This window comes from Nematostella vectensis, chromosome 3, assembly GCF_932526225.1.
Source record: "Nematostella vectensis chromosome 3, jaNemVect1.1, whole genome shotgun sequence".
In the NCBI taxonomy this organism is placed as follows: Eukaryota; Metazoa; Cnidaria; class Anthozoa; order Actiniaria; family Edwardsiidae; genus Nematostella; species Nematostella vectensis.
The window spans coordinates 2,068,935-2,085,354 of NC_064036.1; the positions used below are offsets into that span (position 1 = coordinate 2,068,935).

Here is a 16,420-nt window from a genome sequence, read left to right on the forward strand (position 1 = left end):
ACTAAAGTGCGCGCTTGCAAAAAAATTACGTTAGGTAGATTGCACAGGGAATTGCGAAAGTATTATTTTTATTTATCAAAAACATAATGAACGCACATTTTATTGTGACTGAAAAAAATAATGCTCCATGGAAGTTAACTATTTGCACATGCGTGATATGCGTTGGTCTGTGCACTAAAGGCGTGCTTTATTGTGAAAGAAAGCAAAAATAACAACAACAATAATAATAATAATAAATAAAAATAACAAATCAAAGAGAGGGATAAGGACAGGATGTTTTCAAATGCCTTAACAATGGGGCTTGCTTGAAATAAGCCGCAATCAACAATGGAACTTGCTTGAAATAAGCCGCTAGAAATACTACTGCATACTCTAGTTTGAACCAGATCATGGTGAAAGTAATATTTACTTATTGAAATATAAATACGAGGTGTGCCTGATTTATCGTCAGAGCACAAGACAGAGAACAACAAAAAATGTAACAAATGGACAGATGAGTTGGCTGATATTCCGCCCGACGCTGGATTCCGTGTCCTTGTAAATGTCGGGTATTTGGTAAGGCGTCGACGAATGCGGGAACTGGGTTGGGGTGGGAATTCCAGACTCCGGTATATCTGCACGGCATAGAAAAACGCGCAAAGTTAATTGACAACGACCAAGGTGGTGACGACGGTGGACATATGATGCTGATGATGGATGTGGTGATGGTGGACATATGATGCTGATGATGGATGTGGTGATAGTGGTCATATGATGCTGATGATGGATGTGGTGATGGTGGTCATATGCTGCTGATGATTGATGTGGTGATGGTGGACATATGATACTGATGATGGATGTGGTGACGGTGGACATATGCTGCTGATGATTGATGTGGTGATGGTGGTCATATGATGCTGATGATGGATGTGGTGATGGTGGTCATATGATACTGATGACGGATGTGGTGATGGTGGACATATGATGCTGATGATAGATGTGGTGATGGTGGTCATATGCTGCTGATGATGGATGTGGTGATGGTGGACATATGATGCTGATGATGGATGTGGTGATGGTGGTCATATAATACTGATGATGGATGTGTTGATGGTGGTCATATGATGCTGATGATGGATGTGGTGATGGTGGTCATATGATGTTGATGATAGATGTGGTGATGGTGGTCATATGATGCTGATGATGGATGTGGTGATGGTGGTCATATGATACTGATGATAGATGTGGTGATGGTGGACATATGATGCTGATGATGGATGTGTTGATAATCGTACTGATGATGGATGTGTTGATAATCGTACTGATGATGGATGTGGTGATGGTGGTCATATGATGCTGATGACGGATGTGGTGATGGTGGTCATATGATGCTGATGATAGATGTGGTGGTGGTGGTCATATGATGCTGATGATGGATGTGGTGATGGTGGTCATATGATACTGATGATAGATGTGGTGATGGTGGACATATGATGCTTATGATTGATGTGGTGATGGTGGAAATATAATACTGATGATGGATGTGGTGATGGTGGTCCTATGATGCTGATGATGGATGTGTTGATAATCGTACTGATGATGGATGTGGTGATGGTGGTCATATGCTGCTGATGATTGATGTGGTGATGGTGGTCATATGATGCTGATGATGGATGTGGTGATGGTGGTCATATGATACTGATGACGGATGTGGTGATGGTGGTCATATGATGCTGATGATGGATGTGGTGATGGTGGTCATATGATGCTGATGATGGATGTGGTGATGGTGGTCATATGCTGCTGATGATGGATGTGGTGATGGTGGTCATATGATGCTGATGATGGATGTGGTGATGGTGGTCATATGATGCTGATGATAGATGTGGTGATGGTGGTCATATGCTGCTGATGACGTTTGTGGTGACGGTGGACATATGATGCTGATGATAGATGTGGTGATGGTGGACATATGATGCTGATGATGGATGTGGTGATGGTGGACATATGATGCTGATGATGGATGTGGTGATGGTGGTCATATACTACTGATGATGGATGTGTTGATGGTGGTCATATGATGCTGATGATGGATGTGGTGATGGTGGTCATATGATGTTGATGATAGATGTGGTGATGGTGGTCATATGATGCTGATGATGGATGTGGTGATGGTGGTCATATGATACTGATGATAGATGTGGTGATGGTGGACATATGATGCTGATGATGGATGTGTTGATAATCGTACTGATGATGGATGTGTTGATAATCGTACTGATGATGGATGTGGTGATGGTGGTCATATGATGCTGATGACGGATGTGGTGATGGTGGTCATATGATGCTGATGATAGGGTTGGTGGTGGTGGTCATATGATGCTGATGATGGATGTGGTGATGGTGGTCATATGATACTGATGATAGATGTGGTGATGGTGGACATATGATGCTTATGATTGATGTGGTGATGGTGGTCATATAATACTGATGATGGATGTGTTGATGGTTGTCATATGATGCTGATGATGGATGTGGTGATGGTGGTCATATGATGTTGATGATAGATGTGGTGATGGTGGTCATATGATGCTGATGATGGATGTGGTGATGGTGGTCATATGATACTGATGATAGATGTGGTGATGGTGGACATATGATGCTGATGATGGATGTGTTGATAATCGTACTGATGATGGATGTGGTGATGGTGGTCATATGATGCTGATGACGGATGTGGTGATGGTGGTCATATGATGCTGATGATAGGGTTGGTGGTGGTGGTCATATGATGCTGATGATGGATGTGGTGATGGTGGTCATATGATACTGATGATAGATGTGGTGATGGTGGACATATGATGCTTATGATTGATGTGGTGATGGTGGTCATATAATACTGATGATGGATGTGGTGATGGTGGTCCTATGATGCTGATGATGGATGTGTTGATAATCGTACTGATGATGGATGTGGTGATGGTGGTCATATGCTGCTTATGATGGATGTGGTGATGGTGGTCATATGATGCTGATGATGGATGTGGTGATGGTGGTCATATGATGCTGATGACGGATGTGGTGATGGTGGTCCTATGATGCTGATGATGGATGTGTTGATAATCGTTCTGATGATGGATGTGGTGATGGTGGTCATATGCTGCTTATGATTGATGTGGTGATGGTGATCATATGCTGCTGATGATTGATGTGGTGATGGTGGTCATATGATGCTGATGATGGATGTGGTTAAATGGTGGTCATATGCTGCTGATGATTGATGAGGTGATGGTGGTCATATGATGCTGATGATTGATGTGGTGATGGTGGTCATATGCTGCTGATGATGGATGTGGTGATGGTGGTCATATGCTGCTGATGATGGATGTGGTGATGGTGGTCATATGATGCTGATGATGGATGTGGTGATGGTGGTCATATGATGCTGATGATGGATGTGGTGATGGTGGTCATATGCTGCTGATGATTGATGTGGTGATGGTGGTCATATGCTGCTGATGATGGATGTGGTGATGGTGGTCATATGCTGCTGATGATTGATGTGGTGATGGTGGTCATATGATACTGATAATGGATGTGGTGATGGTGGTCATATGATACTGATGATGGATGTGGTGATGGTGGTCATATGATGCTGATGATGGATGTGGTGATGGTGGTCATATGCTGCTGATGATGGATGTGGTGATGGTGGTCATATAATGTTGATGATGGATGTGGTGATGGTGGTCATATGATGCTGATGATGAATGTGGTGATGGTGGTCATATGATGCTGATGATGGATGTGGTGATGGTGGTCATATGATGCTGATGATGGATTGGTGATGGTGGTCATATGATGCTGATGATGGATGTGGTGATGGTGGTCATATGATGCTGATGATGGATGTGGTGATGGTGGTCATATGATGCTGATGATGGATGTGGTGATGGTGGTCATATGATGCTGATGATGGATGTGGTGATGTTGGTCATATGATACTGATGATGGATGTGTTGATAATCGTACTGATGATGGATGTGTTGATAATCGTACTGATGATAGATGTGGTGATGTTGGTCATATGATGCTGATGATGGATGTGGTGATGGTGGTCATATGATGCTGATGATGGATGTGGTGATGGTGGTCATATGATGCTGATGATGGATGTGGTGATGGTGGTCATATGATACTGATGATGGATGTGTTGATAATCGTACCGATGATGGATGTGTTGATAATCGTACTGATGATGGATGTGTTGATGGTGGACATATGATGCTGATGATGGATGTGGTGATGGGGGTCATATGATGCTGATGATGGATGTGGTGATGTTGGTCATATGATGCTGATGATGGATGTGGTGATGGTGGTCATATGATGCTGATGATAGATGTGGTGATGGTGGTCATATGATACTGATGACGTTTGTGGTGACGGTGGTCATATGATGCTGATGATAGATGTGGTGATGGTGGTCATATGCTGCTGATGATGGATGTGGTGATGGTGGTCATATGATACTGATGATGGATGTGTTGATAATCGTACTGATGATGGATGTGTTGAGGGTGGTCATATGATACTGATGATGGATGTGTTGATGGTGGTCATATGATGCTGATGATGGATGTGTTGATAATCGTACTGATGATGTCGTTGATGATGATTAAAATAATACAATGTTTAAAAATAGATATAAATAAAACACTGACCTATAAACAACACAGATGAGAAAACATACTCCTCGCCGCGCACCTCCGCAAAGTACGGGCAGCACGAGTGTTTAACTACACATCTCAGCATGACTGCACTGATCCTCTGACACCCAAACCTCTGGTAGAAGTCGTACGCGCTGGTGAAATTCACCCTCAAGTACCCTTGGACAACTCCTCTGCTGCATACGACACCACGTGACTTGCTTGTGATGTCACGTGATGTCTCGTACCATTTGAAGGTAAGCGAGGAGTCACCAACAGCCTCACACGTCAGATCTAAGTGGGAGCCGTCCGAGTCCCTGAGTGTTCCCTTGATCCCTGTGCCTTGAACCTTGGGAGGTGGTGCTGTAGAGGAACGAAAAGCATGAGAATCCCGCTGGTACGAACTCTAATAGTGAAATGAAAATCTATTCGCGGAGCTCGATCCAGGTTTCGAGTCATTCCAGTAGACAGAGCGATAGAAAAAAAACTGACGCATGCTTATTGTGCACCTGTTCGAGAATGGAAAAACATGGCGGACGAAAATTCTCGCCATGTCTCTCCATTCTCTCTTTCTCTCTTTTTCAAGTGCATACAGCGCATGCGTCAGGTTTTTCCGCTAGTTCGAGTTGGAGGTTTTAGGGAAATAAATTAGCATAAGGTTACAGTGGTATGCTGTACGTCCCTGTGGAGACGCCAAAGTTTATTAAGGCTTTGGTTAAGCTTTGTTAACGGCGCCTTAAATTCATTCTTTTCCGCCGGTGGGGAAAACAGCTTGGGCAAAGGTGGGAAATAGCAAAGCATCTCACCTTTGTCACTGCCGTAGAGATCGACTCTCATGCAGATTTGACCTTGCCACATTTTAGGCAGGAAGCGGAAATACCGTGCACCTATCGGTTCGCCATTCATCCAGCGAGCCATCACTCCATTACCATCCGTGTTGCCTTGGAAACCCTAAATTAAAATACATTCAATCTTAAAGAGCTCTAGTCAGCTTTACCTATGTTAATGCCTTTATTTAATTTTGGAGGAGTTTTAAGAAATCTAAAAAAACAACAACCGTATAAAAGTTTTGTACTTTTTTACCAAATTTGCAAAAATGCCATGATAGCGCTCCCAAATCAGCCGATGGAAATTGATTCTTTCTCATACTTTATGTTTTGCTAGGATAAAAATAGCGGGGTGATGGAGAAGATGAGGACGTTCATGACGACTACGTGATGTTGTTGTTGATGGGGTTGATGATGGTGTTGGCGGTGGAGCTTTTGGTGCTGATGATGTGTAGATGGTGGTGTCGGGGACAATAAATTGACGATGGTGTTGTTGGTTCTGGTTGTATTGATGGCGATAGAGGTGGCGTTGGTGATGATGTAATAATGAGTTTGGTGCTGACTTTGCTGGCGGTTGTGATGGGTATACTGGTTGTAATAATGACGGAAAAAAACTTACAAGGAATATGGCATTAATAAGCTGTCTATTTACTCACCCTCATCTCCCGCCACAGATCACTAGTATACGAATACTGTACATCAAAGCTGGTCACAAATCCCTTTCCACCAGGCTCCCCCTGCCAGGCAAACCCGAAGATAGTTTTTGGTTCGCCGAGATCTACCTCAAGGAACGGATTCAGCGTGTCCTTCGCGCACCAGGCCGACGGTGCGTACAGACGCGCGCTTGCCTCCGGGTAAGAGCCGCTCAGAACACTAGACGCGGTAAGTCTCGTGTCGGGAATGGTAGACACGCCAAACGGTGCTTCCAGGCCGAGGGATTGACGCATCACTAACAGATTACATAACAGGGTAAGAACAGGAACGTTTGTCGTCACTGACATATTCAGGGGTAGCCGACTACTGGGACAAGCCTACTTAAATTCATGAAATCAAGGGGAAATAGAGAAATAACAAAAATTAAATACCTTTCAGCCAGCTTCTGAGAAATTCGGGAGAATCTTCTAATATATTATCATACGGGACCAAACTAAAGGTGGACTCTAGCTTTGTGAAATAATACTCTGCATTTTAAACATGATGAGTCTCAGGTTGCACACAGGCTTTAAGCCTCACCCTCCCCTCCCATACAAACCTTGTGGCACTCCGTACACCTCCACCCTCAGGCATTTGTTGTTATTGTAGCTCAGTGGGTGAAAGCGCACAAACTTTGTAAGTCGAGGTATTGGCAGGCTCTGTTTGACGATGGGCTCTTGATCATTCATCGGCCCTTGAAACACCTGGTAGATAAATGGTATCTACATGCTATAGGATGTCATAGCACATAGGCGTCTAAACCGGGGGGGAGGGGGAGGGGGCGGTCACTCCGCCACCAATTATTTTGTCGGTAATCAAAATAAATTAGGGAGGGGGAGGAGGGACTCGGAGATAAAACAAATGAAATTTGTGTTGTTCCCCCCTTCCCAGTTTGGATTGGCTGATTTAGCGGTAAAATTAAGGATTTCATCGATATACCAGAAGGAGAAGGGACCACTATCTCATGTAACAATTTTATTTCTCAAGGTTTCTTATTTCAATAACAAAAGTATCAATATCAAACAATTACCTGATTATTTCCACGTTGATCTTTGTAAAAGTCGTATAAAATGCCAGTCATTGAGAATGACAGCCGATAAGACCTGGACCAGCTGGTGGTGCCTGGACACCCTTGGGTACCAACAGCGCACACAGTATGAGGCGTGCCAAGGTCGACCTGCAACGAAAGGTACTCAACGAGAGATCTACTCAACGAGAGATATACTCAACGAGAGATCTACTCAACGAGAGATCTACTCAACGAGGGATCTACTCAACGAGGGATCTACTCAACGAGAGATCTACTCAACGAGAGATCTACTCAACGAGGGATCTACTCAACGAGAGATATACTCAACAAGACAACTCAACAAGCGATATACTCAACAAGCGATTTACTCAACAAGAGATATACTAAACGAGAGATATACTCAACAAGAGATATACTCAACAAGAGATATACTCAACGAGAGATCTACTCAACGAGAGATATACTCAACGAGGGATCTACTCAACGAGAGATATACTCAACAAGACTACTCAACAAGCGATATACTCAACAAGCGATTTACTCAACAAGAGATATACTAAACGAGAGATATACTCAACAAGAGATATACTCAACAAGAGATATACTCAACGAGAGATCTACTCAACGAGAGATATACTCAACGAGGGATCTACTCAAAGAGAGATATACTCAACAAGACAACTCAACAAGCGATATACTCAACAAGCGATTTACTCAACAAGAGATATACTCAACGAGAGATCTACTCAACAAGAGATATACTTAACAAGAGATATACTCAACGAGAGATCTACTCAACGAGAGATATACTCAACGAGGGATCTACTCAACGAGAGATATACTCAACGAGAGATCTACTCAACGAGAGATCTACTCAACGAGAGATCTACTCAACGAGAGATATACTCAACAAGAGATATACTCAACAAGAGATATACTCAACGAGAGATATACTCAACGAGAGATATACGCAACGAGATATATACTCAACGAGAGATATACTCAACGAGAGATATACTCAACGAGAGATATACTCAACGAGAGATATACTCAACGAAGATATACTCAACGAGAGATATACTCAACGAGAGATATACTCAACGAGAGGTATACTCAACGAGAGATATACTCAACGAGAGATATACGCAACGAGATATATACTCAACGAGAGATATACTCAACGAGAGATATATTCAACGAGATTATACTCAACGAGAGATATACTCAACGAGAGATATACTCAACGAGAGATAATACCATGCTTGAAGATCCAGCGTACTTTGCGAGCGCTCCCAAACGTCATCCCGCGTAATTTTCCGGGGGCAGGATTTCCGTTTTCGAAAAAAAAAGCTCTGGATCTTCGAGCATGGAGATATACTAAGCAACAGAGGTACTCAACAAAAGTTTAAGAAAAGATATACTCTACAGCCGAAGAGATAAGGTAGTAAATTAGAAAGCCAAAGAGGCTTCGATACGTTTTGGAAGGTAAATGCCGTGCGCTCCTACAAAATTAGTCACTGAGTCCTACCCTAGTCCAGACCTGGGACTCTCTTTGCGCTCCACATTCTAGCTCGCGTGAAAGAGGGTCCATATTTTTTGCATGCGCATGTGCGCACATCTACCAATCTGCGATCTTCGCAGCAAAAATTGGAATACGAGGGCGCGCAATAACGGACGTGCCTAAGGTGAGTCGATTCCCGCTAGACCTTGTCCGAGTGCAGAGCTCCGAAAATCGATCATTGCTAAGTTGAAAAGAATGTTTTATACATGTTAAGGACTATCAGCGAAATGCATGGGATTTGTTTTCTATAACAGAACGCGACAAGATGTGACTGAAAATCAAATTCCAACAAAGCGCTCAAAAGCTCACTCCAAAACATTTTTCAGATTTATTGGTCCTGTTCTAAGAAAAGATCGACAATCAAGTATTTACCCACGACCAAAATGAGCGTATTATTTCTGAAATAGACCCTCGCTCGTCCCTTTCGCAGCCTCTTGAACTAAGCAACCACACCACACCACAAATATGAGGTGCATTTTCGCGCATGCAATAAGGGCCAGGTCTGGACGAGAGAGTCCCAGGTCTGGACTAAGAGAGTCCCAGGTCTGGACTAGCGAGTCCCAGGTCTGGACTAAGAGTGTCCCAGGTCTGGACTAAGAGAGTCCCAGATCTGGACTAAGAGTGTCCCAGGTCTGGACTAAGAGTGTCCCAGGTCTGGACTAAGAGTGTCCCAGGTCTGGACTATATGTCCTACCCTGTGGCTCTAGACATATTCCTGGGTACACAAAGACCAAGTGTTAATATCATACGACATAGCACCCCCAAAAACCGTTCTGCAACATACTTGTAAGAACTCGTTGTCATCGTAGGAAGCGGCGCACCAGCACCTGGCTCCTTGGGCACGACCATAAGGAGGCTTATACGCGTCTTTATAAGACGAGGCGGTAAACCTGTACTCGGGGATGGCCCCCATGGCACTAACACCCACTGACGAGTTTCTACACACTGATAAAAGCACGTTAGTGTAATCAAAATACCACGAGCTATTTACTTGTGGTTACGGCGATTATGAATGATTAGGCCTTTCTACATTGTAGTAAGTCTGAAGAAATTGCTTTCCTCAGTACTTTATTAGCTGACAACTGCTAGTGATAAAGGGGTATATTAGGGGCAACTTTTCTTCTGGGAGTTTTTTGTTCAGGGTAGTGATTTCTGGTGTGAGATATTTTTAGGGGTATCCCGCATCCCCATCATCCCCATCACTACCCCCTCCCCCTGGCCCTGCTTCTTAACAAACGTCCTTCAAGCTTGATACAGAGGCTGGTCATAAGTACCCACCATCCACCGATGTGCCGTAGACGCCGACCCTCATACATGGCGCCTTGTGGAACCCACCGACGACAAATCTCATCCCCCTGGCGACCGCTGACCCCTGCTCGTACAACGCGCGGGCCACCATTGTGTTACGATCAAAATTACCGCTGATATACTGAAAAGAAGACGCCATGTAGTTGGAAGTAAGAAAAATAAGTCCCCTGTTCAGCCTTTGGGAAAAAAGAGGAACAATTCAAGAAATATCGGGCCTTTTCCGTGCCAGCTTCACCAATTCAATGTGAGACATTCTTGCGAAATTTCCTTAAGCCATGAGTCTACGCTACAATCCATCCATTCGAGGAGAGACGAAAGATATCCTGATTAACCCAACAGTAATCTTTATGACGCACTTTCATTTTTAGCTTACAAAAGTTGTATTTTTTGTCTCATTGATATTTTTAAGCTGCTGCAGGAAAAGTGCAAAAAAAACACACACAAAAACCCACACATAATAATAGTCCATATTTTAACTGTAGATTTAACAGGATCTAAGCATAAGAAAATGGCGTTCTCTTACATTTTACTCCGACTCGAAATAGAAATAAGATATTCTCTTACATATCTATCGGGGTAATAGAAGTTCCATTTCTTGTTGTCTGTCGAGTGCTGTACCCTGTACCTCGGGACCCATTGGTCTGCCTTGCTGTCTCCCTGAGTCACTACCGCACACACCACGTGACTCTTCAACAAGTCCACCTGCAGGTAGCCGTCCCAGTCTCCCTGGTACGCGCACCACGAGTGACCCCCCTGGAACTCGAGACGGCCATGGGAGGGGAGGGTGGAGTTTTGTTCCAATACGCTTGTCGCTGTCAACCACTCCGTGGGGGGCGCGTCCGGTTTGATAAGCTGTCTTTCGCACGGGCTTTCTGTTGCCAAGAATAAAATGTGAAGTTTGTTGCAACATTATTGTCTTGCGTGATTATGAAATTTTCAGCCCCCCATTTTCCTGTCACTTGGGGATGGTAAAATGCTCTTTCCAGCTAATTTTATTTTAGAACCGATAGCTAGGGCAGGCCCCTCCTTTATCAGAACCTTCCAGAACCCCTAGCAATGCAGTACACTCTAGAAATGCACATAGCATTAACTCCAGCTCCCGTTAGATCCTTGAAATTTTGTTCTTATCGGTCCAAAAAAGAGCCACCTTGAGGTTACTATAAAAACTAAATATTATATATAAAATTTTAGACTTTTTTCTCACCGGAGCATCCATATAACTCCATTCTTAGTGAAATTCCCCTATGTGATGTCTTCGGAAGGATGCGGAAAAAGCGTAACACCAGTTCATCCTCAAACCAGTTGACCACGACCGACGTTCCATCCTTATTTCCTTGGAAAACCTAAAACACACTCCTAGTATTTAGTATTTTATTACACCTTACGACAACAACCATGACAACCATGACAACCAATTATTACACCTTTTGACAACTACCATGACACTCAATGACAACTACCATTACACCTTATGACAACTACCATGACACCCCATAACAACTACCATCGCACTTTATGACAACAACTATGACATCCACAGCAATTACCATAACACCTAATGACAACTATAATGACACCCCATAACAACTACAATTGCACCTTATGACAACTACTATGAAATCCACAGCAATTACCATAACACCTTATGACAACTACCATTGCACCTTATGACAACTACCATGACATCCACAGCAATTACCATAACACCTTATGACAACTACCATTGCACCTTATGACAACTACCATTGAACCTTATGACCACTACTATGACACCCCATAACAACTACCATTACACCTTATGCAAACTACCATGATACCCCATGACAACTACCATTGCACCTTATGACAACTACTATGACATCCACAGCAATTACCATAACACCTTATGAAAACTACCATGACACCCCATAGCAATTACCATTGCACCTTATGACAACTAACATGACACCCCATGACATAACAACTATGACACCCATAGCAATTACCATTACACCTTATCACGACCCATGACAAGTACCATGACACCCAATGACATAACAACTATGACACCCATAGCAAATACCATGACACCCCATAACAACTACCATGACACCCACGGCCATTACCATAATATGTTATGAAAACTACCATACACATGCTAATTACCCATAAACATATGTACTTGTTACTTGCCTTTTTATCAGACGTAGTGTACATAAATGATGTCCCGCTCTCTAGCGCGTACTCCACACTGTACGACGTCACCCACATAGGCTCCTCGGGGTCCCCCTGGGTGGCCACACCCGTGACCGTCTTCGGTTGCAACAGGTCCACCTGGGATAAGATAACAACTATAAATAGGATGGCCTGATGTGTGCGAAGGTGTGTCACTACCAACAGGTCCACCTTGGATAAGATAACAACCATGAATAGTAAGACCTGATGTGTGCGAAGGTGTGGCACTACCAACAGGTCCACCTGGGATAAGATAACAACTATAAATAGGAAGGCCTGATGCGTGCCAAGGTGTGTCAGTACAAATGCCGTGGCGCGCATACGTGCCGAGTAACTGTTTCAATGCCTGTAAGTTGACATGTTGTATGATACGGGATGTGGGACCATCCTATAGGCATTCGTGGCGCGCATAAGTGCCGAGAAACTGTTTCAATGCCTTTAAGAAAGACATGTTGTCTGATACGGGGTGTAGAACCGTCCTATAGGCATTCGTGGCGCGCATACGTGCCGAGTAACTGTTTCAATGCCTGTAAGTTGACATGTAGTCTTATACCTGTAGGTATACTGTGTGTACGGGGTGCAGGACCGCCCTATAGGCATGTGGGGCGTGTAGTCGGGATGAGTATGGACCGCGCTTGTCCGAGTATCTGTCCGCTATTCCATCGTCACTATAGATAGTCCTCAGCTGAGAATCACTTATGCCGTAATTCTCGAGTCCGAGTGGCAAGCCACATTTATCTGGAAATCAGAATGGATTCTCAAAGTTAATTCCTGTAGGAGAACAGGCGATGGCGTCGATGCAAATGGGGCTGTAGGCGGTGAGGATGGGAGCTTCAAGCACGTAGACAGAAATGCCGGACAGGGAGTGCGCAGACATAGTTGATATATACGAAGTCTAGCAGTCTAAGATTCGGTAGTTCTTCTATACGGAAAGACGCGCCCAGATTCACCGGGTGAAAACGCGCAAGGTGTATGATTTTGCATGGCTCTGATTGTATCTTATGCGACAGAAAAACGTGTGCAATACGGATTTGGTTGTTTCTTGTAACTGGCGCCACAAAAAAGAGGTCTCCTGAAGCGTATTTTAGACATCTTTATGCGAAAATCAGTAACAAACCTATAAAAACTTCGTTCTTTACGTACCGGTTCTTTTGCCGTAAAGTTCAATTCTCAAAGCCTTGGTCACGTGATATGTCTGTGGCAAGACCCGGATGAACCTTGCAATGGCCTTCAAGTTGTTTCTCACAAATTTCCTGCCGTCGCTATTTCCATGGAATATCTACAATGTACCAAGTTAATGCCATGTTAATTCATATATATTATTTATTATATATTAGTTTAAGCAATTATCTGTGCCTGGAACAAGAATTTCTCCAAGGGATACCATTTCGAAGGAGACGTGGAGTGGTGGAGAAAAAAAAATATAGAAAAATATAGGGGAAAAAAGCATATGATGCGAGATAAACTGGCTTTTAGCGCCCTTGCTTTTTTTCTCTCTAAAATTTCCCTCCGAAGGAAGGATGGTGGCACGGACCCACCATGCTTTATTTGCGCACTGTGGTATTCACCAGGGATAACTTCCCTGTCATTTATGTGTACAGTTTGGTGTTTGTTATTATGATATAGCATCCTAATTATACCTTATCGCCGCCCTGGTCTCTATACATGCTCCACTTTACGTTATCATCAGATAGCGCAATCTTATAAGTCCTTGTCCATCGCCCGCCTCTCTCGTCTCCAGCCGTCGCTATAGAGCACAAGTGATGCACCACGCCCAAGTCTACAAGAAGGTAATCTCTATCGTAGCTCTGCTGCGCAGGCTGCCATGAGGTGGGGGAAGAGGGGCGTGCAAAGGGCGGGGCATGGGATTGGCCAAGAGAGGAAGGGGACGTCAAGTAGTGGTCTGGAAATAACTCCATGCTATCCAGTCCAATGCGGTCACATCCTAAAAGAGAAAATCATTATAATAACTAAGGTTTTGCTGTAGCAGGTAAAGATTTTTAGATGGGGTGGTTCAATTTATAAAAGCTACACTAAAGTATCCGAAGCACGGAATTTTCTGGCCCTTGTGATCCATGTAACCACGCCTGCTTATTGTACTATCGCATCACTTATCCACATTCTCAAGTATTCTGTAGAAATATGACAAGACGCAAAGTATTTTTTTTCTAAAAGAACTCCCTTTTTCCATTTGCCACTGCTATTGGAACTAACATGGTTTACTGAAATATTACATATATTTACTGATATATTACTTATATCTATTGGTATATCATCCTTTCCGGCCTACCTTCCCCTGCCTGGCCGCCATGGTTCTTGAGGATGAAGAAGACAAGTGCCAAGATTGACAAGGCCTTCATGGCGGACGAGAGCAAAGGGCAGCTCGCCTTGTTCTAATTAAAAGCACAACAAGCGCAAGAAATCGAACAGTGCCGCGCGCGCTACTCCAAGGCTTCCACGGCGCATGCGCCATTACTCTAGAGGCTTTCTTGGGTCCACACTTGCACGTGTTTCATCAATTTTTTTTCAAATAGCACGGAAGAGTATTTGTTTTCAAGTATTATAAAGACATCTGACTATTACCAACGGAGCAGTCACATATAGGCAGAAAAGATTTGCAAAACAATACGATGACCACAAAGGTCTTGTATGTCCTGCCCATTTTTGTTTTCGTTTATGTTGACAGTTCAGGTACACCATGTTGTATTTGCGTAAAAGTAGGAATGCCCTAATGAAAAGGAGCGGCTTTACTCAATTGTCAAATTTTTAATTTTCTATATAGATAACGAGCATTTTCCTGCATAGTTTTAGCATTTTATTACACAACAAATTAAAAGCTGTTTATGCTCATATTTAGTTCTTCTTTAAACTAACGCGAAATAAGAACGAATACATCTTTACAGAGAACAACGTATTCACGTGACATGAGTTGAAAAGCTCCTAGCTTGTAATTTTACCACAGGTATCCCAGTAATAATTTGTGCGACTTCTGAGCTGTAAAGGCCAAAATGAAACAATTGCTCTCCCTCCCATCCGTGCCTCCCAAAATATCCCAAAGAGCGCCTTGCACATTTATTCTAATAATTACTGTGAGGTATGATCATTGCTTGAATACGGCGCCTAACACTTATGTTTTTATTCTATTAAAAAGTTGTCTTTTGGGTGTTTTTATTATGCTTATGTAACCTCTTACTAAGAGGTATCCAAGTCTGTGGTAGGTTTATGAGAGACTACTTCGTCCTTTTATGGTCGTCACAGATTCCTCCGTATCCACCCATAGCCTGATCGCGGGGAGGAATGTGTGACACAATACGACAATAATCAGACAAAAATAAGACAAAAAATGCTAGCAGTGCTTTTAGGGGTAAATTGTACAGAGAGTGCTCGCGAAGGCCAAATAAGGCCAAAAAATGCTAGCACTATCGGTAAGAGCCTAGGAGGGGAGATACCACGAAAAAATAACCGAAACGCATTTCCACATTTGTCTAGAAATTTCTCCCTTCGGTCCTTTGTGTGGTGTGGCTTGCCACTTTGGACCTTGTGATCAAACCACATACTCGTCTTTGTTTGTTTTGAAAAAAAAAAAAAGACAAAAATGAGAACATCCAAGGCGATGCATGTCAAAAGTTCCATTAGGTAGTATGATACTCAAGAGGCTAAAGTGATCGTAATCTACCTTATTCTGGTAATACCGGCTCTAACTTTGTTTTGTGAGTTCTACTGAAATCCTGTAGGAGGGGGGCGGGCTGAAATTGTAAGGTGTTCTGAGTCAAAAAACCTACCCCTTAGGGTATTTGATAAAAACTCCACCTTGGGGGCGAATATAGTAAAAAAAAAAATACTTTTAAGGTATAGTAGTGGTCCGATTTTATAATTTAGTTTGAAAAAAAGATCGTAACCAGGGGCAACGACTAAATAGAGCTATTTGCTTAATTAAGCAAAGCTAGACAAAGATACCGTATTACGTGTTGGTAATTTACTCAAAGTTATGCCATTTTGTGGCAGTTATGCAATTTTGTAAACCTATGTCTCTTTCTCCTTTTATGCAATACGTATAATTGTTGGAGCATCCTATGATGCACACACTGATCCGATATAT

At 43.1% G+C, this 16,420-nt stretch overlaps 1 protein-coding gene across 1 annotated transcript; it reads right to left on the reverse strand.

The window, feature by feature from the left end:
- Nucleotides 1–51: 51 nt before the first annotated feature.
- Nucleotides 52–14,703, reverse strand: LOC116612317. The gene is made up of 15 exons (XM_032372934.2): nt 14,612–14,703; nt 13,962–14,266; nt 13,465–13,600; nt 12,875–13,059; nt 12,280–12,420; nt 11,312–11,450; nt 10,672–10,979; nt 10,078–10,228; nt 9,584–9,744; nt 7,239–7,385; nt 6,768–6,912; nt 6,172–6,464; nt 5,495–5,639; nt 4,704–5,051; nt 52–614 (listed from the first exon to the last, which is right to left on the reverse strand). The coding sequence occupies exons 1-15, from the start codon at nt 14,679–14,681 to the stop codon at nt 448–450; spliced, it is 2,841 nt and encodes a 946-aa protein (XP_032228825.2). The 5' UTR covers nt 14,682–14,703; the 3' UTR covers nt 52–447.
- Between the last annotated feature and the right edge of the window lie 1,717 nt (nt 14,704–16,420).

What these genes read in the sequence shown, in the direction of transcription:
- LOC116612317 (XM_032372934.2), bottom strand. Translation starts at nt 14,681, where the DNA reads ATGAAGGCCTTGTCAATCTTGGCACTTGTCTTCTTCATCCTCAAGAAC. An exon ending in ATCTGTGGCGGGAGATGAGG is followed by an intron (nt 5,640 to 6,171) that starts GTGAGTAAATAG and finishes ATTTTAATTTAG; the next exon opens with GGTTTCCAAGGCAACACGGA. An exon ending in TCTCTACGGCAGTGACAAAG is followed by an intron (nt 5,052 to 5,494) that starts GTGAGATGCTTT and finishes GTTCCTCTACAG; the next exon opens with CACCACCTCCCAAGGTTCAA.